Below are 24857 nucleotides of genomic sequence, written 5' to 3' on the forward strand. Positions count from 1 at the left end.
AAAAAAAAAAAAAAAAAAAAAAAAAAAAAAAAATATTTAAAAGACAGGAAGAAAAGCACAAAATATGCAGGCAGCATGGTGTAAATGGTCTGGTGTGGGTGAATTTGGTGTCACAGAATAGGACGAAAAAGGAACTGGAACAAAACAGTATTTGACAAGATAATGGCAGAGAATTTTCCAAAACTGACAACAGATATCCAGCCACATATTCAGGAAATTCTGTAAACCTTGAACAGGATTTTTTTAAATGACAAATTAGAAAAAAAAAAAAGGCAGGGCCGGGCGCGGCGGCTCACGCCTGTAATCCCAGCACTTTGGGAGGCCGAGGCGGGTGGATCATGAGGTCAAGAGATCGAGACCATCCTGGTCAACATGGTGAAACTCTGTCTCTACTGAAAAACTACAAAAAATTAGCTGGGCATGGTGGCGCATGCATGTAATCCCAGCTACTCCGGTGGCTGAGGCAGGAGAATTGCCTGAACCCAGGAGGCGGAGGTTGCGGTGAGCCGAGATCGAGCCATTGCACTCCAGCCTGGGTAACAAGCGAAACTCCGTCTCAAAAAAAGAAAAAGAAGGCAGAGGCCAGGCGCGGTGGCTCATGCCTGTAATCCCAGCACTTTGGGAGGCTGAGGTGGGAGAATCACCTGAGGTCAAGAGTTCGAGACCAGGCTGACCAACATGGTGAAACCCTGTCTCTACTGAAAATACAAAAATTAGCCAGGTGTGGTGGAATGCGCCTATAATCTCAGCTACTTGGGAGGCTGAGGCAGGAGAATCGCTTGAACCTGGGAGGTGGAAGTTGCGGTGAGCCAAGATCTCTCCGTTGCGCTCTAGCCTGGGCGAAAAGAGTAAAACTCTGTCCCAAAAGAAATTTACAGCGCAGTGCGGAAAGAAAGAAAAAGAAGGCAGAATATAGTAACTTTAGCATATGTAAAAAAAATCCTTAGACCTCAGGAAGACAAGACAGATTAATCAAAAAATTGACAAAGGAATTGGCAAAGTAGTTCAAAGAAAGATATACCAAGGGCTAGCAAACATGTGATATGAAACATGTCTCAGCCTCACTAATCAACAAAAATACACAAATAAAAGTGAGGTAACATTTTCTGACAAGTTGGAAAAGAGTAAAAAGAGGCAAATTAATTGGTTTTGGCAAGAGTGTGGAAGGAAATGTACTCCCCTACCTCGCTAGTAAACTTAAGTGTTACGATCTGTTAAGTGAGGTGGTGAGGCTTGATGTAGTCAGGTGCAGCGCAGTGCGGGGCACAGGTGGTGAGGCTTGATGTAGTCAGGTGCAGCGCAGTGCGGGGCACTTAGACTGGAAAATGAAACAGTGACATTTACTACTCACAGGTCTAGAAAGAAGAGGCCGCACCCCTGGCAGGACCAAAGAGAAGAGGGGAGGACCTACCCAGGACCTGCTCCCTCCATCAGCAGATGGGGAACAAGAGAGAAACGGAGGGGCCTGTGGGTTGGATCCTTTATGAGGTTACCTAGGTGCGTTTCCACAGTGCGGTTGGATTAGTTAATTTGAAGGGAGCATGAGACTCACCACAGGAACTCGGGGGTTACCCTATCGGGTTCCCCAGGCTTAAAGCAGAAGTCGTGTGGTCAAGCAGCTCAGAGTATGGGGCCTTATCTCCCTAGAACATGAAAACAGGAACTGGGGTGAAGACTGCCTCAGAGTATGTTAGTCAAGGGTGATAAGCCAGGGACAGGACAAGAGACGGACATCAATATTCAAATGCCTGAGTGATGGTCTAAGCAGGTTCACTCTCTAGGGGTCCACTGGCTAACATGCATTCGGTGGGTCAGGGTAAGTCAGGCTGTGCAGCAGAACAAGCAATCCCCACATCCCAGTGGCACATGATGAATGTCTGCTTTCTGCACATGCCACATGGTTGGCATGCAGCTCTTTCCCACATTGTTTGCCCTTCCAGGACTCAGGCTGATGGAGGAAAATCTACCTGGAAAATTGCGGGTTGCCTGGAAGGGGGAAAAAGGATAAGGCAAATCATATGCTGGACTTCAAAACTTCTGGCCAAAAGTTACACAAGTCACTTCTCGCTGACTTGGCCAGAGCAAGTGACGTGGTCAAATGTGATGTTACAGGGAGGGAAGTCTAATCCTACCCCAGGGAAAGGCAGATTGACTTTCAAAAATAAGAGAACCTACTACACAGATCCAAACAAAATCTAACAATTGCCTAAGAGTCAGTAGGTTGTTGTACGAAGATGTGCAAATCTCTGTGTAAATTGCAAACTAGAAATAACCTCAATGTCCACTAGGAAGTCATAGATTAAAGAAAGAAACATATCCGCTGGGCGCAGTGGCTTACACCTGTAAACCCAGCACTTTGGGAGGCTGAGGCAGGCAGATCACTTGAGGTCAGGAGTTCAAGACCAACCTGGCCAACATGGTGAAACCCACCCCCCCCCACTAAAAGCACAAAAATTAGCCAGACATGGTGGCAGGCATCTGTACTCAGCTACTTGGGAGGCTGAGGTGGAAGAATTCCTTAAACCCAGGAGGCTGAGGTTGCAGTGAGCCAAGATCACACCACTGCACCCCAGCTTGGGTGACAGAGCAAGATTCCATCTCAAAAAAATAAATAAATAAAATGAAATCACTAAAATCTGAAACATTCTCCCACAATGAAAACTTCACATACCACCAACTTCATTGCTTATTTATATTCAGTAGGCAAAAGATTCTCCCAACTTCTTAGCTAAGCAAATACTGCTGCTGAGTTAAAAGGCAGGAAACACACAAATGATGCCCTGGTACATGTAAATATATTGGAAAAGGCCCCTATTTGCAGTGCTGTTAAGTTAAAAGCCAGGAAACAAATGAGCAACGTCCTGGGGTATGTAAATGTATTGGAGAAGGCCATGTTTGCACTGGAAAGATCCTTCTCCCATTATACTGACTGCAAGATAGCAACAGCAATTTCCTGAATTATGCATTAAGAGGCCACACAGCAAAACTTGTTCGGCACTAAAATACTGTAGACGGGAACTGTTGGTTGGTCTAAATATCCTCTTATAAACTGTATGGAAAATAAAGAGAAGAAAACGGCACACACACACACACACACACACACACACACACACACACACACGCAGAGTGACAAGAACCCAATGCATGTCGTATTCTTATAGTCCATCAGGTCTACACAAGAATTTCCAATCAAGTGAAGAGCCACGGGCTGTGGCACTAACCCCAGCGCTGGTTTTCTTCCTCATACAGGGCTGCTCTACAGCTGACCCTTAAACAACCCTGGAACTGTCAGAGTTCACGTATACCTAGATTATTTTCAACCAAATCGTGGGAAGTGAAATCCACCTACGGAGGGCCGACTCTTTGTCTCCAGGGGTTCCACAAAGTGGACTGTGCAACTTGAGTATATGCAGATTTGGGTATAGGTGGGGGAGTTCTGGAACAAATTCCTCACGTGTCCTGAACGATGACTCTATTTCTCGGTGTTACATAACAGAAGAAAGAAATGCTATGCAATGGCATCAAGCAGAGAGACAACAGAGAAACTCTCAAGACCACAAGAACCTAGAATTCAGGGTCTTCACCATAGCCTGGGTTGCCGCTTGCTGGGTCTTTGAGGATAGAGCCCCATGGCTTGTTCTTGTCTTGGCCTCCAATCTCCCGTGGAAAGCCTGGCATGGAGAAGCCATCACCAAAACTCTGGGATGTGCAAAGGACTGATGGATGCATCTGCTTCAGACGAGGACAGAGAGGAGGTGCCCTGCGGTGAGTCCCGTCTGTTGGACCCTAGGCCCACAGCTCTGCTTCACACAGGCCTGTTGGCACAGTGCTATCACCCAGCATGGCAACCCATCGAACACCTGGGCCCATGGCCTCATCTCTCATGCAAGCGCCCAACAAGGCTACGACCCAGATGTCGCCGGCACACCTATTAGCCACACAGGCCTTGGGGCAGCCTCGTCTCAGGGGCAGATAGAGGAAGTCACAAACACCCAGGAAGTGCTTTCCAATTCAGGCATTTCTCAGTGCGTTACTTTTCACCTGAACAAGCAAAGCCACACGCTCAACAGACCCCATATAATCACAGGCTTAAACTCCTTTGTCAAATGGAAATGACCACCAAGACTCAAAGTCAGACCTAAAACCACTAAGCTAAGGACCAGAGATCAGCATCCCAAGTATAGATTTGTCCATCAAGGACAATGTTTAGGGGACCTCAGCTTCCAGTTCTGTATGCATCCAGGAAAACACTTGTTGATTCAGTTAAACAAACTTTGAAAAGGCATTGATCTAATTAAGCACCAGGTAAGAGACAAGCTCAGCACAACCAGTGCCTAAGAAGACTGCCCTGGAAGACTTTGTCCACTCGAAAGAGGACCAGACTTCAACAGGACGCCAGCAAAGCTCTCACTTACGCCTGGAGTTGGGTTTTCTTCCTTCCCCTCCAGCTCTCCTTACCAGAGTCTGCCCTTCTCTTTGTGAGTTAAGCATCAGTCGCTTCTGACCTCATCTACTGCCCTCTCCCCACGTTGCTCTGCTGTAGCCCCTCTGGCCTCCTGGCTCTTCTAGAACATTCCAGGCTCTACCACCTGCTCCACCAGCCTGGAAGCCTCTTTCCTAGACTTCCAAATAGCAAGACTTCCACTTCCTTCCAGGTCTTCACTCAAAGGTTCCTTCCCTGGCGAGGAGAGAAATTTTCAGCATCCCAGTGCTGCAAAGCCCTTTCCCTGCCTGCCTTATCGCATCTTCTGAGCACTTGCTCCCTCCCCTGAGAAGGGGTGCATGTATTTGAGCTTGTCATTGTTTCTCTCCCCTAAAGTCACGCAAGCTCCATTTCAGCAGCAATCTCCATTTCTGTCCCTTAGAACAGCGCCCGGCACAGGTACGCATGTCCAGTGAATATTTGCTAAATAAATACATACATTAAACTGAAAAAGAGGCAATTTCATACTGAATCAAGAGGTATATTTAATGCAAATTGTTTTGTAACATTTCTTTTTATTTTCTTTTTATTTTTTTGTTTTTCTGAGACAGGGTCTTGCTCTGTCTCCCAGGCTGGGGTGCAGTGGCATGATCATGGCTCACGGCAGCTTCAACTTTCCAGCTCAAATGATCCTCCTGCCTCAGCCTCCAAAGTAGCTGGGACTATAGGCATCCACCACCACATCTGGCTAATTTTTGCATGTTTTGTAGAGACAAGGGTCTCACCATATTGCCCAGACTGGTCTCAAACTCCCAAGCTCAAGTGATCAGCCCGCCTCAGCCTCCCAATGGGCTAGGATTACAGGCGTGAGCCACCACTCCCAGCTGAGAGTTCTTTTTAAAGGGAGAATTCCAACATAGAAAGTGCCTACTTGAAATGTTATTAGTTCATAAAAATCACTTTGAAAATCAAAGCCAAGTGCATGGTTTCTTGGTAAAACATGTGTCATGCGGTTCTGTTAGGCATAAAACAGTTGTCTTTGCCCCTCATTAACTTCCTGTCAATTACATTTTTACCAGGCAGGTGGCAGCGGCCTCACTTGTCCTCTAGGCTGCTCACACTGGGCACTGGATAAACGTGATGGGATGTCCTCGAAAGACCGACCGTGAACTTCGGAGGGATGTTTCATGCCTCCTGGGGCTAATCTCCTCAGATTATACTTTTAAAAGCTCCCTTGTCCTATTACAACTCCAAGAGGAAAATCCGGTCAAATGCTAAGATTCAAACAACAACAAACGTTCCAAATAACAACCAGAGAAGCATTTCAGAGCCAGGAACTCTAATTATGGTATTTTCCATTTTACAGAATAGGAGTGCATGGTGGAGGACCTGGTAAATACAATTTTCCTAACAAAGTAAGTAAATTCTTTTTTTTTTTTTTTTTGAGATGGAGTCTCGCTCTGTTGCCCAGGCTGGAGTGCAATGGCACAATCTCGGCTCACTGCAACCTCCACGTCCTGGGTTCAAGCAGTTCTCCTGCCTCAGCCTCCCAAGTAGCTGGAATTACAGGTTCGTGCTACCACGCCCAGCTAAGTGTTTTGTATTTTTAGTAGAGACGGAGTTTCACCATGTCGGCCAGGCAGCCTTCGAACTCCTGACCTCAAGTGATCCGCCCACCTTGGCCTCCCAAAGTTCTGGGATTACAGGCATGAGCCACCACATCTGGCCCCAAAGCACATAAATTCTTTACCTGTGAAAAACACCTGAAAAAACTCTTGGTGAGAAAGAGGCAGGAGAGAGCAGCGAAGCATGCCAAATACCGCAGATTCTTCCAGTAAAGAAGGCGCCCAGGTTTATAACTCCAACGATCTTACTCCTTTCCATCTCTATTCCAGTGATTTCAACCAGGGGTAACTGTGCCCCGAGGGGAAACTGGCAATGTCTGGAGACTTTGGTCATCACAGAGGGGAAGGCACTGGTGCTGGCATCCAGTGGGCAGGGGCCAGGGATGCTACTAAGCACCTTGCCATGCACAGCAAAGGATTATTGGAACCGAAACATCCAGTGCTGAGATCTGCCCTATTTTTAAGAATTTTCAAAATAACATAGGTAACTGTCAACAGGGCACGGTACCCGAATCATATTCAAAAAGCAGGGACAGGCTGGACGTGGTGGCTTGAACCTGCAATCCCAGCACTTTGGGAGGCTGAAGTGGACCAGATCACCTGAGGTCAGAAGTTCAAGACCAGCCTGGCCAACATGGGGAAACACATCTCTACTAAAAATACCAAAAAATTAGCCAGGCATGGTAATGCACACCTGGTGGCTGAGGCAGGATAATCGCTTGAACCCTGGAGGTGGAGGTTGCATTGAGCTGAGATTCCCCCCACTGCACTCCAGCCTAGGGGACCAAGCAGGGACAATCCACCAACCATGTGCAACAAACCGCCCAACTGCACAGGGCAGAAACTGAATGAGGCTGAGCATCTCCCTCATGGAGCTGATCAAGCTTCAAGAGAAAATATCCACCACTCAGTATGAAACACAGCAGAATCAGAGTCTATACCAAGCTGCAAACTGTGATGAGGGTCCGAAGTCAGGGGAAGCCATGCAGCAAAGGGGCCCATGGGAAGTTCACAGGAGGGGACCCCTGAGTGGTCCTGCAGTCCAAGGAGGGACAGATGTGTGTTCCATGGCAAACAAGGATCCACCTCGGTGGATCAGGGAGCAGGCAGCACAGTGCACAGCTGGGGGACAGCAAGTCACCAGCTTCTGTGACAGAGAGGGAAGCTGAGAACTGCTGTGAGGGGCTCTGCGGGGAGTGTTTCCAAAGACAATGCTGCTGTAAAAAAGAAAAGGCTGGGAGCAGTGGCTACGGCACCTGTCATCCCAGCACTTTGGGAGGCCGAAGTGGGCAGATCACAAGATCAAGAGATCGAGACCATCCTGGCCAACATGGTGAAACCTGTCTCTACCAAAAATACAAAAATTAGCTGGGTGTGGTGGTGTACAGGCGTGTGCCTGTAATCCCAGCTACTTGGGAGGCTGAGGCAGGAGAATCGCTTGAACCAAAGAGTTGGAGGTTGCAGTGAGCTGAGGTTGCACCACTGCACGCTAGCCTAAACTACAAAAGCAAAACTCTGTCTCAAAAAAAAAAGAAAGAAAGAAAATAAAAAAGCCACACACATGAAGATAAATCTAGAAGCGGCAGCAGAATTGACTGGTGAGAGTCTTAGGGGTGAGATACAGCACTTGTTTAACTGAGACCCCAGTGAAGCGTGGGAGACCATCGTGGTGGACTTCCCCCTGCTTGGGAAGTGACTGGATACAGAAGACCAGGAAGTCCGGACTGACTGTAGGATTGTAAACATGGGCAGCCAGAAACACAGGGGCAGCCAGGACCGGCTGCACTTTGGAGCCCCAGTGCAAAATGAAAATGCAGGCTCTGTTTCAAAACCATTAAGAGTTTCAAAACAGTAACAGCACAGCATTCCACCAGACACGGGCCCCTTTTAAGCACAGGCCTGTGGACTGCACAGGCTGTATGCCCAGGAAGCTGGTCCTGGGGGCAACAGGAACACGTTAAGAAGAAGAAGCTGGGAGAAGACTGGCAGGAGGAAGTCTGCACGTGAGCCTGAATGCACATGTGACTCTCAGGAAAGCGGAACAGGGCTGAGAGCTGGCACCAGCTGCACGAGCCCAGGGAGGCTCCGCCAGCAGACAACGTTCCTAGGGGAATGCATCAGTCAGGGCTCTCCGGAGAGACAGAACCAAGAGGAGACTCAGAAATAAAGAGATTTATTTTAAGGAACTGGCTCACAGATTGTGGGGGCTGGCAAGTTCAAAATCCACAGGGCAGGCAGGGAGGCTGGAAGCTCAGGCCGGAGTTGAGGCTGCAGCTTTGAGGCAGAATTTCTTCTCCTCCAGGAAACCTCCGTTTTCGTTCAGTTGATAGGACGAGGTACACCCAAATTACAGAGAGTAATCTCCTTGACTTAAAGTCAACTAATTGTAGATGTTAACCATAGCCACAAAATACCTGCACAGAAATGCCTAGACCAACGTTGGATGGAATACGTGGGTACTGCGGCCTAGCCCAGCTGACTCATGAAACTAACCATGACAGGGAGTAAAGAGGCCAGCCCGTGAGAAGGGCCTCATGGAACAAAGGAAGGGACACCAGACCATCTCCCCTAACTGCAGGGGAGACCAACAAATGAGCAGTGTAAAGAAACAAAGAGGGGCCGGGCGCGGTGGCTCACGCCTGTAATCCCAGCACTTTGGGAGGCTGAGGCAGGTGGATCACGAGGTCAAGAGCTCGAGACCATCCTGGTCAACATGGTGAAACCCCGTCTCTACTAAAAATACAAAAATTAGCTGGGCATGGTGGCGCATGCCTGTAATCCCAGCTACTCAGGAGGCTGAGGCAGGAGAATTGCCTGAACCCAGGAGGCGGAGGTTGCGGTGAGCCGAGATCGCGCCATTGCACTCCAGCCTGGGTAACAAGAGAGAAAGTCCGTCTCAAAAAAAAAAAAAAAAAAAAAGAAACAAAGACAGGCTCCCGGGTCCAGGGTGCAGGCAGTGGTGGCAGGATCCCAGGCACAGAGCAGTTCCTGGGAGCCACAGTGTTGGCGAGCCCAGAAGCCAGGCTACCGTGAGCCTCGAACAAGCTGCGCACACCCAGCACACCTGGCCGAGAGGCACGGGGCCAAGGTAATCTGAGACTCCGACCTCGCATCCCGGGCCCTGAGGCAGGTTTGCCGTCCTGTTCCAATTCTGACAATAGTGCCCAAAGCTCTGGGGGAGGGGGAAGCAGCCCTGCCAGGGTCATGAGAAGTTTCAGTGGGTGGGATGAGGACTCCAGACGTAGGGCCAGGCCCCTGGCATGGATGCTTCATGGCGCCCACCAATAAAGCACACACTGAAGACAAGCAGCCTAGAGGCAAGGGCAGAACCAGCCAGCCCAAGGCTGGAGGCAGATGAGGACACGGGACCCACCGGCTGGTAGCCTTCGGCCTTGGAAAGCAGAAGACTTCGAGGACCTGCCAGAGCCCAACCCACTGGCAAGTGAATTTGGGGTTTTTGGTTGTTTTTGTTTTTATGACAGCAGAGATCCACATATGTTCATGGAAAGAAGGGAAAGATGGAGGAGGCAGCAAAGAGGGAAGGACGGAGGAAGCAGTGGGAGGAGACCACTGACAAGACCTGGTCCAGGGCGAGTCTGGACTGAAGCCACTGACAGAAGCAGATGTCCGTCAGCATCTGTCCACTCCCGAGCCCCTCCCAAGCCCCCAGACACCCCACCAAGGGCAAAGCCAACTAGCCTACTCTCCACCGAGCTGCTCCCCTAGATCCCGCCGAGTCAGGAGCAAGAAAAGAGAGGGACGGAGCAGACAAGACCACCAAGAGAAACCCACTGCAACCTTCCCTTCAGAAAAGAATGCAGGACAAGCTGAGGTGGAAAGAGAAAATTGGTAGGGTGGCGGGTGGGAGGTGTAAGAAACATCAAAACAGACGATGTCCTAAAAGCAGCCCATCCACGGTGCTCAAAGGTGAGCAGACAAAAGAACCCACTGGAGGGTTTGCTGAACACTGAGTGCTGATCCTGCCACAGCGCCTGGGATCCAAGGGGCGTAGGGTGAGGTCCCAGGTCACGCTGGGCGTGGACCACACTCTGAGGACCTCTGCAGTGACAGGGAGCGGACAGTGAGGCCCAACGCTCAACATGGAATGAGTCAGACTTAGAGCTTTGCATACTTTAAAAACTCAGCCCCTCATCCTCCACTGTAATTGATAGGTAATTTATGGTGAGAGTCTTGCAGACAGAGCCCACATATGTCTTGTATGTGGCAGCCACTCCTGGTGGGGGGGTGAACGCCCTACTCACTCACTGAAGAAATTGTCAAGATAGGGTGACATAAAGTTACAAGGATCTAGTTCTTTCATAAAAATCCTCCCATAAATCATGTACATAGGCACACACAGTAGACTAATGGTTGCTTAGGGCTACAGGGTGTGGGGAATAGAGGGTAAAAGCTGAAAAGTACACAGTTCTTTCTGAATTGATGAAAACGTTCTGAAATTAACCATGGGATAATTGCACAAATCTGTGAATATACTAAAATCTACTGATTTGTAGACATTAAACAGTTGAATTGTATAGTATGTGAATTCTATATCAATACAGCTGTTATTTAAAAGGTTCCTTTTTCTTCACTTTCCCTTGCAAATTACTTCTTTTTATGCTTTTTGGGGATTTCCCACTACTTTGACCTTTTTCGTTAGGTTTCTTTAAAAAAAAAAAAACTCTGTTCCTAGTAATCCCGTGACTACTGTGTTTTAATCATTTGATTCTACTCATTTAATTTTTTTAAATTGCAAGATAGAATTCCATCAATTTTTAGAGCTAGAAATTACTTATAGGTGCATCAATTAATTTTCCAGGTAAAGACCCTGGGATTTTTTGAGTGAAAGTGACTTTTTCAAAGTCATGCACACTAGTTCCATCCAGAAATTTAAAAAAACTCCATACCTCTTCTGTAAGTGGAAAAATACAGAATCTCAAAATTATCCCTTCAGCACCTGATACTGTGTTTTAATAAAGTTTAGGAAAATCTATTCTTTTCCAGAAAAAAAACATTACTTAACAGACTTGTTGGATGTTACTATAGGAAACATAGCCTTGCTGTCTATGTTAGAACTCACACACCCAAACCAATCCATAAGAATGATATGAGCACTTAAGTATTTTCAAGGTCCATCTACCAGATTAAAATTATTGAATAAAAAAAAAAAAATTGAGACTTTTTTTTTTTTTTTTTTTGGAGACACTATCACTTCCCTTGCCCAGACTAGACTAGAGTACAATGGCTCACTGCAGCCTCGACTTCCTGGGCTCAGGTGATTCTGCAACCTCAGCCTCCTGTGTGGCTGCGATTACAGGTACATGCCACTATGACCAGCAAACGTTTGTATTTTTTTGTAACATGGGGTTTTGCCATCTTGCCCAGGCTGGTATTGAACTCCCGGGTTCAGGTAATCTACCCACCTCAGCCCCCTAAAGCCCTGAGGGATTGCAGGCATGAGCCACTGCACCCAGCCAAGAGTATCTTAATTATTCTTAGTCCCAATACAATTATTAGTAGAGTCACTGTAAGTCACTACCTCTAACAAATGAGATAGGTTTGGGGTTTTGAAAAATTAACTTGGCCAGGCGCGGTGGCTCACACCTGTAATCCCAGCACTTTGGGAGGCCGAGGCGGGTGGATCACCTGAGGTCAGGAGTTCAAGACCAGCCTGACATCCATATGGTGAAACCCCATCTCTTAAAAAAAAAAAAGAAAAAGAAAAGAAAAATTAACGCAATACACTTGTGCCTCACAAACGGACCCAGTGGTTCAGATTTGTTTACACTCGAGAAAATTTAAAAATGATTATTTCTATTAAAAAGAAATTGGCCACAGCTTCCCTAGTGTATTTTAAGTAAGTGAATTTTTTCAAGAAATGTATTTAATCTACTTTTCCCCAACGCCAATCCAGCCCCTGCCCTCCACCCCACAGGCCCTCTCTGATAACGGCTCTCCTATCTCCCAGAATCCCCCCAAGAAGATCCATCTGTCCTGTGTCCCCGTATGGGCCCTACCCCTGGCTGGGTGATGGCCTTCTTGTGTGATAAAAGAACCCAGTATAAGGGGCTAAGCACTGGACAGTGCTTCCTTCCAGATAATGGAACTTAACACACTGTTTTCCTCCAAAGTCAGGGGCCAGATAGTGCTAAAGGAGAAATTTTCAGCTGGTGGGTCCTTCAGCTTCTCTTAGGCAACACTCCGCATGCGGCCTCAACCTAAGGGGGCCTTGTTCATAGGTCGGGTGACTAACCATCCCAGTTTGCTGGGGACAGAGGGGTTTCCCAGGATGCAGGATTTTCAGTGCTAAAATCAAAAAATTGGAAAGTCCCAGGCAAACCAGAATGAGCTGATCGCCTGCAGGGCCTGTACTTCCAGCTCAAAGTGGCCTTCCCCCATCACGGTGTGGGAACGACCTCAGAGAAGGCCTGGTGCAGTTCACTCTTCAACAAAGGACATACAGGTGACAAGGCACTGTCCCTTCCCCCGCTCCTCAGGGGCCATCGCAGCCCGTGCCAGCTTCCTCAAACGCAACTCTTATGTGCCTAGGGCCTTTGCGCTTCCAAGGAAACACGTCCCCCAAAGACCTGGACCCTCCAAAGCGTGGAGGTCAGCTGGGAGATGACTAAAGGGCCCTGAAGTGCAGTAAGCCGGGCTCAAGGTCTCCAGTGAGGTCAACTGAACCTGGCTCTACTGTACATGGAATTCATTTCCTAGAAACCTGCCCATTATCTAACACCAGAGACAAAAGCTGAATTCCCAGCGCCAGCGAAACTGACTGCAGAGCTATGTCACTGCTGCTATTTTTAGGAGATGACTGCTGTCCCTCGAGTTTTAAAATACAAAAGCTGCAAGGTCTAGAAGGAAACGATACAGACTGACCCTCCCGCTACAAGTAGGGCAGGCCGGGCCCTTTGGATGGCTGCCTTGTCAGAGTTAAAGGGAAGCAGCTGTGGGGAAAACCTGGGAATCCACCACAGCCGCCTGTGCACAGCCCAACACTGGACACAATCAGTCCCTCCAAGACCCACGACAGGCCCCGACTCCAGGGGTCTCTGCAGTAACCAGTACTCAAGGGAAATGCTGAAGAAAAGAGAAAAGGCGGCCGGCCCAATGGCTCACGCCTGTAATCCCAGCACTTTGGGAGGCCGAGGTGAGCAAATCACCTGAGGTCAGGAGTTCGAGACCAGCCTGGCCAACATGGTGAAATCCCTTCTCTACTAAAAATACAAAAGTTAGCCAGGTGTGGTGGTGGGTGCCTGTAATCCCAGCACTTTGGGAGACTGAGGTGAGCAAATCACCAGAGGTCAGGAGTTCGAGACCAGCCCCGGACAACATGTTGAAACCCGTCTCTACTAAAAATACAAAAATTAGCCAGGTGTGGTGGTGGGTGTCTGTAGTCCCAGCTACTGGGAAGGCTGAGGCAGGAGAATCGCCTGAGCCCAGGAGGCAGAGGTCACCAAGACAGCACCACTGTACTCCAGTGAGCTGAGACTGCAGTGAGCCAAGACTGCACCATTGTACTCCAGCCTGGGCGACAGAGCAAGAGTCCATCTCAAAAAAAAAAGAAAAGGAAAGGGAAAGGCTTGTGACCATCCCTGGCACAACGAGCTTCCTCCCTGTCCTTGAAACGCTCTCCTTATGCCGCTTCCAATTCTCCTCCCACCCGCAATAGGCTTCTGTTCCACTTCCACCCTCACGTCATCAGAGGTGCCCACAAGACGCACCAGAAGCCCCAGCACCCTCCTCTTCTCCCTTCTGGGCTTCTCCCTACCGCACCGGCTGCCACTTTTAACAGTTACAAAAGAGGCCTCACCATGTGGACGTGCTATTTTCTTAGCTACTCCTCTTTGGTTAAACATTCACTTTGTTACCACTTTTCCCCTTGGCTAAAATGGAACTAGCAGTACTGGAAAACCATCTGGAGATTCATTTGCCCATAGAAACAACAGCTCTGTTTACTGAGTGTCTATTATGGCACACGCACTTTCTATGTAACTTACGCGTTAATTCTGCCTAGAACCTCTAGGAGGTGTTATCATCCTCATAATAAGCCTCCCGTTTTCTAGACGGAGATCTAAAGGACATTGAAGATCGAAAGATCATGGGACTTGTCCAGGATCAGGTAACCAAACTAAGCCTGCATCTTTGACCACCAAACTGAACTTCTACTCTAAGAAAAGTTCCAGAGCTCCTGAAATCTAAATGTACATGCAAATCATCTCAGGACTTTAAAATGCAGATTCTCAGAGGCCTGAGATCCTGCATTTGAGAGAAGCTCCCAGGCAATAACAATGCTGCTGGCCCATGAACCACAGTTAAGGTAGCCAGGTTCTGGGCCGGGCACAGTGGCTCATGCCTGTAATCCCAGCACTTTCGGAGGTCGAGGCATGTGGATCATGAGGTTAGGAAATCAAGATCATCCTGGCCAACATGGTAGAACCCCATCTCTACCAAAAATACAAAAAAAAAAAAAAAAAATTATCTGGGTGTTGTGGCACATACCTGTAGTCCCAGCTACTCAGGAGGCTGAGGCAGGGGAATCACTTGAACCCTGGAGGTGGAGATGCAGTGAACTGAGATGGTGCCACTGTACTCCAGCCTGGCGACAAAGCAAGATTCCATCTCAAAATAAAAGTAGCCAGGTTCTGATGCCCAATATTTCTGGTTAGTCCTCTTCCTACCTATGAATAATTAGGTCTGAGCCTGCTTTCATGTCCAAAATTCAATCAATTCATGGAAGTAAGGTTATAGAAAAAAGGTCATCAGTGCAGACTTTCACATTCATTCAACTTTTTTTTTTTAGACAAGTCTTGCTCTGTTGCCCAGGCTGGAGTACAATGGCACCATCTCGGCTCACTGCAACCTTTGCCTCCCCGGTTCAAGTGATTCTCCTGCCTCAGCCTCCCGAGTAGCTGGGACTACAGGCGCACGCCACCAGGCCCAGCTAATTTTTTGTATTTTTAGTGTAGACAGGGTTTCACCATGTTGACCAGGATGGTCTCAATCTCTTGACCTCATGATCCACCCGCCTCGGCCTCCCAAAGTGCTGGGATTACAGGCGTGAGCCACCATGCCTGGTCTCGTTCAACTTTTTATTTTGAAATAGTTACAGACCCACAAAAACTCATACCCTTCACCTGTCCTCCCCAAAGGTGGCATCTTGCACAATTACCTTACAATAACAATTCTATAAATTTGACATTGTTGCAATCCACGGAGCTTATTCAGATTGCACCAGTGTGTGTGTGTGTGTGTGTGTGTGTGTGTGTGCACGCACGCGCGCACGTACGTCTATGCAATTTTAACCTCCATGTAGCTTCCTGTAAACATCACAATCAAGGTGCAGAATGGTTCCAGCACTGAAAGGCCCCTTCCAGCTACCCGTTAGAGTAACCCTCTCCCCACCCCACCCCGGCCCCACGCGCCTCTAATCAGTTCTTCATCTCCGAAACTGCATTATTGCAAGCCTGTGATGTCAACGGAACCATACAGCATATCACCTTCTGAGAGTGGCTTTTTTACTCAGTGTCATTCCCTTTATTTTTAAATCAGCAAGGGCTAGTCAGTGTCCCTGTGAAGGGAAGCAGAGTGGCCTGGAAGCGCTTGGATGTGCAGCAGAAGGGCTCTGGACATGGTGTTGGCCATGCTCTGGGAACCTACAGGAAGGGGACTCTGCCTGCCACATTTACCCTTAGTTCTAGCTCTAGAGGACAGAAAACTGGCTCCGTTTGCCAGGCCCTGTTTACTTATTCATAAAGGTAAGGCCCAACAATGGCATAGAATTAGGACTACGGGGAAGGAGTAATAAATCCAGCGAGACTCTTAAGTGGGAATTGGTTGTTTTGTTTTTGTTTTGGAAACAGGGTTTCATTGTGTCATCCAGGCTGAGTGCGGTGGCACCATCCTAGCTCACTGCAGCCTTGAATTCCTGGGCTCAAGTGATCCTCCCACCTCAGCCTTCCCAGTAGCTGAAACTACAGGCATGTGCCACCACACCCAACTAAGTTTTAATTTTTTTTTTTTGGTAGAGACAGTCTTGCTATGTTGCCCAGGCTGGTCTTGAGCTCGTGGCCTTAAGCAAGCCTCTCCATTCAGCCTCGCAAAGTGCTGGGTTTACAGACCTGAGGCACTGCACCTGGCGGCCAGTTTTAAAATTTTATAGGCTGGGGCCGGGCGCAGTGGCTCAAGCCTGTAATCCCAGCACTTTGGGAGGCCGAGGCGGGTGGATCACGAGGTCAAGAGATCGAGACCATCCTGGTCAACATGGTGACACCCCGTCTCTACTAAAAATACAAAAAATTAGCTGGGCATGGTGGCGCGCGCCTGTAATCCCAGCTACTCAGGAGGTTGAGGCAGGAGAATTGCCTGAACCCAGTAGGCGGAGGTTGCGGTGAGCTGAGGTTGGACCATTGCACTCCAGCCTGGGTAACATGAGTGAAACTCCGTCTCAAAAAAAACCAAAAAAAAACAAAAAAATTGTATAGGGTTACATTCTTAAAGGGATCTTTTTTTAACCCTTGCTATAATTGTACTATAACCTGTTAGGCTGTATTTTCAAATTTGTGCTATTTCTCTTTTTTGTGACTACTATTGTCAAAAATATCTATTTTATTATTTTCAAAGAATCGGTTTTTGTCCTGGATGTATAATCTTCATCGTTTCAACAACTTCTGCTTTTCATTTTATTATTTCCTTTCTTGAGTTTTATTTTACTTATAATTTTCTTTCAAGACGCCACTTTTGCTTTTCCCCACACATTTTGATATGTAGTATTTTTATTACTTTTCAGTTCTAATTTACATTATGATTTCCCTTTTATGGAGTTATTTAGAATTGTGTTAAATTTTAAAATATATTTTTAAGCTTTATTTAGAAAAAAAACGAACTGAGTTCAGAGAACATGCTGTTTATGACACCACTTTTTTGAACTTTCTTGAGCTTGACTTTATGGCCTACTGGGCCAATAATTCTAAATCATAACCATGTGACATTATTTCTCCAAATTAAGTCAAGACAATTCCATATGTAAAAGAACACATAAATCCTTTTAATTAAAAGAAATAAGAATGTAGAGAAGTCGTTAAAATATGTGAACAATGAAAATGTTTCATTCACAAAAGTTGGAAAAGAAATCTTTTAGACAGCCAGTGGAATGTGTGTGTGTGTGTGTGTGTGTGTGTGTGTACACGTGTGCACACGTTTGTGCATGTGTAAAAAAGCTCATGGGCAAGGAGGGGGTTGATGGCGGCCACACAGACCTGAACAGTATGACGGAGAGGATGCCCCTTTTGGCTGTAATGAGGAGTGGAGGTGTATGATGGTGGCACCTGTTTGTACATCTGATGATACCAGATTTTAAGATGAAGTAGGTCTCAGGAATCCTTGAGTCATTAAGTATGTGATGTAGTTTGCCTCTGTGTCCCCATGCAAATCCCACCTTGAACTGTAATCCCCACACATCAGAGGAGAGGCCTGGTGGGAGCCATTTGGCTCATGGAGTTGGATTTCCCCTTGCTGTTCTCACGATAGTGAGAACCATCTCACAAGAGCTGATGGTTTTAATGTGGCACGTCCCCCCTCACTCGCCCTCTTTCTCCTGCCGCCAAGTAAGACATGCCTTGTTTCCCGTTCACTTTTTGCTATGATTGTAAATTTCCTGAGGCCTCCCCAGCCATGTGGAACTGTGAGCCAATTATATCTCTTTTCTTATAAATTACCCAGTCCCAGGCAGTTCTTTATAGCAGCGTGAAAACAGACTAATACAGTATGTGTGTCTATAAAAGAAATGGAAGAGATTATTTTTAAATGATGTGCCTGAATTTAAAGGACAGTTGGCCAGGTGTGGTGGCTCACACCTGTAATCACAGCACTTTCGGAGGCCAAGCGAGAGGGTCACTTGAGATCCGGAGTTCAAGACCAGCCTCACCAACCTGGTGAAACCCCGTCTCTACTAAAAATACAAAAATTAGCCAGGCATGGTGGCAGGCACCTGTAATCCCAGCTACTTGGGAGGCGGAGGCAAGAGAATTGCTTGAACCCAGGAGGCGGATGTTGCAGTGAGCCGAGATTGTAACACTGCACTCCAGCCTGGGCGACAGATTGACACTCCATCTCAAAAAAAGTAATAAAATATAAAGGACAGTTGAGGGTGGATTTTACTTATTTCTACTTGTCAAAGATACAGAAATTGAGGTGGAAGTAAAATCCCATGTCAGAGTTGGCTGAGTGGCAACTGACTGGATTGGAGTGTGGTATTTGAGAGCAATTTCAAAGAAACAGAGAAACTGCAACCTATGCTTCCAGAGGCATATGTACGTCGGGTCTGAAGACACTCAGATCATAAGGAGGCATCTGATGGGATGGGATTGAAGAATGAAGCATTTCTCTCTGGCCTGTTTCTGGGATGCTTATCTGGCTCCTGAGTTAAGACCCACACCTCTGGCAAGGGACATTCCAGCTGGGAGAGGCACAGGCCGGGAAGCCCAGGAAGAAGCAGGTGTAACCGCTTCCGCTTGGCCTTGTGGCTGGCTACAGCAGAAGTGACGCTGAGCCTCAGCCAAGCTGAAGCATCACGAGGCCCTATTTGCTCAGCCTGCTTTCCTGGAACCCTGCCCCTGCCATGGAAAACAAGCCAGGCCAGCCCGCTGGAGGATGAGAGGCCAAATGGAGCAGCAATGAGTCGTCGCAGTTAAGACCGTTTTGCTCCAGCCATTCGCAGCTGAATGCAGATGAATGAGCAAACCCAGCCTCGATCAGCTGAGCCAGGCCAGCCCAGCAAAACATTTACAGTTGCAAACACCCGTGAGGTTTTGTAGTTATTTGTTAGGCAGCATGATTGCGGCCACAGATGACTGGGGCCACACTTACATCAAAAACACATGGGGACCAGGCTTGGTGGCTCACACCAGTAATCCCAGCACTTTGGGAGGCCGAGGAGAGTGGATCACGAGGTCAGGAGATAGAGACCATCCTGGACAACATGGTGAAACCCCATCTCTACTAAGAATACAAAAATTAGCCAGGCGTGGTGGTGAGTGCCTGTAGTCCCAGCTACTCAGGAGGCTGAGGCAGGAGAATCACTTGAATCCGGGCGGCGAAGGTTGCAGTGAGCAGAGTTCTTGCAACTGGACTCCAGCCTGGCGACAGAGCAAAACTCAATCTCAAAAAACAAACAACCAACCAAACCAACAAACATAAACACGCAGAAGCAGAATCCCATCAAGACAGGAGTACAGTATTTTAAATGTGGCACATATTTGGGCCTAATTCAGTCCAAGAGCTGCCTGACATTTAAACTGCCCTTCTGCGACAATTAAAACAGCTGAAACACTTTCTTTGTTTTCACAGTCATTTCAAGAGCTGCCAAGGCCATAAAGGTGAACTTCAGGTGACAATGAGTGCAAGAGAAGGATTAAGAAAAAGAATTATGGTAGCTTTCACTGCCTCAAGTCAGAGGGAACGGAACAACCATGAATCCAGGAGGCATCAGGAGCACCCTTTGAATATTACAGAGCAATTATTTGACAAATATTTACATGTTGCATATTAAATCACACAATGCTTTTAGAGCAATAAATATTTGAGAAAGAAAATGGTGTGCTGAGCCGCATCCAACATTCTACCAATCTCAGGAGGCAGGAGAGAATGCATTTTCTTAAACAAAACACATCTGACCCTTAGTCACCCAGACCAAATGGAAAGCCTGTTAGCTCAGGCAAAGCTCCCTTCTTAAATGCCCAGAGATGAACAGCTCAACAAGCACGTCCCAGAAAAGTTTAGACTTCTTTAGAGATACTTTCCTCCTGGAAAGCCGGCTATGGGTGGTACCCATGAGCTGGCATTCTGTCATTAATGCAATCACCCCTCCACTGCACCAAAGCTCCCGGGCCTTCTTTAAGGTTTGCACTGTCATAATCATGACAAGCTTGGAGACCAGGCCTCGGCGAGGTTCCTGCCCCAGGGTCTTTGCACATGCAGTTCCTTCTAACTGCTGTTTCCCCCAGATACCTTCTCTGCTCAAACGTCACCTGCTCTCTGAATGACCATCCTACTTATAACTTCAGCCCTCAATATCTGAATGCTTGCATTCTGCTTGCTCGGCTCCAGGTTCTGTAGGCTTGAACAAGGGGAGACAGAAGCCTCCCCGGGAAGGTGCCCTTAAAACAGGATCCTGCAGGCCGTGAGAGGGTAGCCTGCTGCCATTGAGGAGGCTGGACACCGTCCTGCAGAAAGCAGTCTGCTTCCCAATTTCCTAGGTCTCACACCTGTAAACACAGGACTTTGGGAGGCCGAGGCGTGCAAATCATGAGGTCAGGAGATCGAGACCATCCTGGCTAACATGGTGAAACTCCGACTCTACTAAAAACACAAAAAAATCTGCCAGGCATTGTGGCACACGCCTATAGTCTCAGCTGAAGCAGGAGAATCACTTGAATCCAGGAAACAGAAGTTGAAGTGAGCCAAGATCACGCCATTGCACTCCAGCCTGGGCAACAGAAAGACTCCATCTCAAAAAAAACAAACAAACCAACAAACAAAAAAACGCTAGGACTCTCAAAGGCAGGGACTGCTGGATTCAGCTTTGAGTCTGCTGGAGTACCTAGCAGGAGGAGCACAGTAGGTCTTCGATAAACACTTTGGCAATGACTCACTCCATTTACCACAGAGCAGGGCATTTGGGTTTTGCCACACTTGATTCTTTCAGCTATTTTTCAGGAATATAGAGGCTGTTTGGTCAACAGCCTTGGGATGCTAATGAAAAGAATGGAGGCTCCTGCCTCGCTCCCCGCTCTGGCCCCCCAGAGAATAGAACACAGGCCGTGCTCAGTCCGATCCAAAGATGAAAGAATCCAGGGGTCTTGAAGTTAGCAGGCTGTGTCCGGGCTACATCATTATTTTATGTGACACAGAGAAACAAAAAAGTCTTCATTTCTGCTGTAATCATGGGGGAAGAAAAGCAGAGAGAGAAAAAGCCTTGCCTGGCAGACGACAAAACAAAACTAAAAGTGGAAGATGCTCTCTTCTAAGCCAAGAGAAGAAGGCAGGTGACTGAGAAACTAGACAAGACCGCACACGCAGGCCTGGGCCAGGCCTTCTCAGAGCCCTGTGTGCACTAAGCCAGCTTGCGCTCACATCCTAGGAGGCAGCGGCTGCTGTTATTCCTGTGTTACAGACCACGAAACCGAGCACAAACCTGCTGAGAGGCTGGGGCCAGCCTCCTGTGCCACAGCCCTCCTCTGCCCCTCTGCTGTTTACAAACATTTATGTTTTGCCCCTAAAGAAAACATCATACAAAGCTGAGCCAGTGGAGCCCTAGAGTGGGAATTGGGCAAGCCAGGCCCCTCCTGTGCCCATTCCAGCCCACTGGAGAACACCAGGCTGCCCAGGACAGGGGGAGAGACCTACCCCACTGATCCCTTTATGAACTTGAGCTTGGTGGGGGTTCCTTTAAAGCTAGCCCCCATACCAGCTTTCACAAAGCAAGGTTTCTGATACACACATCTGGGCCTGAAAACTCACAGTTCAACCGAAAGTAGGACTCAAGAAACAGCCCCTAGGACCTCGGGAGGGGCTCCAAGCCCTAATCACATGCCAGCCAGGGCATCTGCCGCCTGGGCTTGGGGAGGGGGTACTGCAAGAAGAAGGGCTCCAGGTGATGCTACCCACAGGGACCCCACCTCAGGTCTCACTGCCTAACATGTGACAAGCACAGACCCTTCCTCCAAGTTCACATGCTATGTGACATGGCTTGGCTGTGTCCCCACCCAAATCTCATCTTGAATTCCCACGTGTTGTGAGAGGGACCCAGGGGGAGGTAACTGAATCACAGGGGCAAGGTAGTACAAGAGGAAAGTGTGACATTCGAGGGCTTCCCATTCATCTAAGTGCAGCCCAGATCACAGTCGGGGCAAACCACCTGCCCCACCCACTGCAGGATAAGCCAAAGTCACAAGGTGACCCGGGTTCCCAAGTCAAAGCATATGTTTTCTGTCAGCTGCAGGCTCCTGAGCAAAGCATTTGCTTTCGTGCTAGGCTGCCTCTGCAGATACCGCGGACCTTGGGGAGGATAAAAATCAGGTGAGAACGCTGCCATTTGCCCACTGAGCACAGACTAATGGGGACTTGGCCCCCGTGGACACTGCAGTTTCCCCTCGAAGCGCTTGCTCGGTGGGGTGTGTTCCACCAGCCAGTCCTTCTCAAGCCTTCTTAGGCCAACTTTTTCTTTCCTTTTCTAAACAACTCTTGCTTTCTCAGAGTCATGTCATAACCGATGGATAGTCTGTGCCTCCCTCCACGCGGCCTGCCCTACCCGAGTGGATGCCCGCGGCTCTGCTGCTCTCCCAGGCTCTGCCTCGGGGAGCCCTGGCTGGCACTGGCTCGCGGAGGTGACCGTGCAGACAGAAGAGCCAGAGATAAGGTTGGCTGGTCGCGGCGCTCATGCCGCAAGGCTCAGTGCAGGTGGGCAGGGGACCAAGCAGTCGTGGCGAGGGAGGAAACTGTTGCTGCCAAATCATCGCGGCTCGAGGAGCCCATCTGTGCCCCAGCGTGTTAGGGCAAGGGCGGCGGCCCAGGGGACAAATGGGGAGCTGGCAGGAGGGATTGTCGCCTGCAGGCCAGGAGGAATGGTCCGCAGCCAGGGGCCCAGGGAAAGGTAACGGTCAGGAGGGGACCGGGTTGAAGAGACCCCCACAAGAAGCCAATCCTGGATTGCAGCGGGAGCCGCCAGCGCGAATTCTGAGTCAGGAGGTCCCTGGGGGCCAATAAACGAGGAGGGGACGCGGTGAGGATGCCGGACTGGCAGCGTTTCCTGCCGCGCTGCCACATCGGGCATTTTAAACTGCCCCCTCCTCGCACCGCGTCCCACAGCCTGGGACCGGGCGGCCACCCAGGGCTCCCCGCGCACCGCGCTCCCAAACAGCCAGGAAAAGCCGCTCCAGGGCGCGGCAGAGTGACCGAGGGACCAGTCCAGAGCCAGGACCTGCGAGGAGCGAGGATGTGGTGGGGAGGAGGTGAGCAGGGGCAGCGGGGGGACTCAGATCTGCGGGGCCGTCCGCTTACCCGGCCGTTGCGGTCTGTCTCCTGCGCCTCCTCGACGCTCACCCCGCGCCGCACCAGTGCCCGCAGCAGCCCCACGTCGTTGGCGCAGGCGGCGCGCAGGAGGCTCGCCGCCTCCGGGACGCCCTCCGGGACGCTCTCTGCGCTCTCGACGACTTGCTCCTCCTCGTCCTCGAAAGGGTAGAAAGAGTCGTCCGAGGCGATGCTGCGGGTGTCAGGCAGACTCGAGAAGTCCTCGAACTCTTCGTAGTCAGTGTGGTCCTCCTCGACCTGCGCGCCCCGGGGTGGGGACGGCGGTGGCGGGGTCATGCAGCGCGCCCCGCCGCCCTCCGGCCCGGTCCCGGCCAGCAGCACCATGCCGGCGGCCGGGGCGCGGGCCGGGGGCCGGGGCGCGGGCCGGGAGAGCCGGGAGCTGGGCGCGCGCCGAGGTCCCCACTTCACGCTGCTGGGTCCCCAGAGAAGCCGTGGCCCGCGCGCTACAGCCTGGCGGAAACCGGCGCCAGGCGGCTGCGCTCAGCGAAAAAAGTCAGCGGAGGCTGAGCGAGTCCCTGGGGTGGGCGGGACCGCGGGGGCTTTCCGAGGCGGCGCGGGGCGGGGCGGGGCGGGGCGGGGCGCGGCGACACGCCCTCCCCCGGGGCCTCCTCCGGGGCCTCCCGGGGGGCCTGCTCCTGGCCAGAGTTGAGAGTCAGGCAGGCGCAGTCTGCTCTCCCAAGCGCCGGCACGGGGCGCCTGGCAGCGTTACCCCAGACCTGGGGACAGCTCGCGCAAGACAAGCAGAAGGAAAATCTCTAAAGAAGCGGAACCCGAGTCGCGGGTGGCAGGCGGCCCAGCACCCCAACTTCGGCGACCCGCGGGATGGGGGCGGATGTGGCGGCGGGGGAGCGTCGGGGGCGGAACCGGCCTCCAGCTTCGGGAATCTCGGACGTCTGGAGCCGGCCCCCGCTGAGGGCGTCGGGCCGTGATGGGGCCAGTTTCTCCCGCCGCTTAGGAGGCGCCTAGCGGGTTTTCTCACCTTGGGGGGATCCCGGACTCTGGGGCGGACTCCACCCGGCAGCGGCCGATTTGGGGCCGGGGAATCCCCGGGGCGCTCGCTAGGCGGGCGGAGGAGGCCGGCGCGGGAGTGGATCCGTTCACCTGGGACCGGGGCCAGGGAGCGCTGCGGGGCTGTCCGCTGCCGTGGGGGAGTCCCAGCCCTGAGGGGAGGACGATCCTCAGAGTCCCCCAGACACGCGGAACCCGGGCCGGCTGTGGCTTGCGGGTTGATGGGACCCTGGGCTTGGGATTAGGGTGTCCCGGAACCTCAGGGGGAGCCTCTGGCTGGGAACGGATCGGTGGAGCCCCAGCGGCGAGGAGCCCCCCACCACCACGCCCGGCCTGTGTCTCGTGCTGGGATCTGCGGGATTCACCCCCGGAGTTTGCGACCGGGCGTTGACCCCGCGGCTGGCTGCCCAAAAGAGCAGGGCCGCGGGCGACAGCCGCAGTTCAGGCCCAGCTCCCCTCCATCCGGGCCTTGTCCTCTTCCCCATCTGTCCAGGCGCCGCGGCCTGGCCGAGAGGAGGAGGGCGTGCGGGGATTTGCCACAGGAAGCCCTTGACTTTGGGGTAGGAGGCGTCGTGAGCCAATATTTGGGGAAAGTCTATGCGCATAGGCGCGGTGGTGCGTGCGCGCCCGTCGCAGGTGAGAGGCTGCGGAGGCCACCAGCTCTGTGTCCCTCTAGCCTCCTTCCTTCCTTCCTTTCCCCGATCTTGACA

At 50.3% G+C, this 24857-nt stretch overlaps 1 protein-coding gene across 1 annotated transcript in view; it reads right to left on the reverse strand.

The window, feature by feature from the left end:
- ANKRD33B (ankyrin repeat domain 33B) overlaps positions 1-23654 on the reverse strand; it is a 92451-nt gene extending 68797 nt beyond the window's left edge. The window contains exon 1 of the mRNA XM_032279098.1: positions 23110-23654. Within this exon, the coding sequence (XP_032134989.1) occupies positions 23110-23463 (354 nt within the window). The 5' untranslated portion in view covers positions 23464-23654. The remainder of the gene's footprint in view (positions 1-23109) is intronic.
- Positions 23655-24857: the final 1203 nt, after the last annotated feature.

Source organism: Sapajus apella, unplaced genomic scaffold (assembly GCF_009761245.1).
Source record: "Sapajus apella isolate SASKATOON/1434 unplaced genomic scaffold, GSC_monkey_1.0 scaffold11, whole genome shotgun sequence".
Taxonomy (NCBI): domain Eukaryota; kingdom Metazoa; phylum Chordata; class Mammalia; order Primates; family Cebidae; genus Sapajus; species Sapajus apella.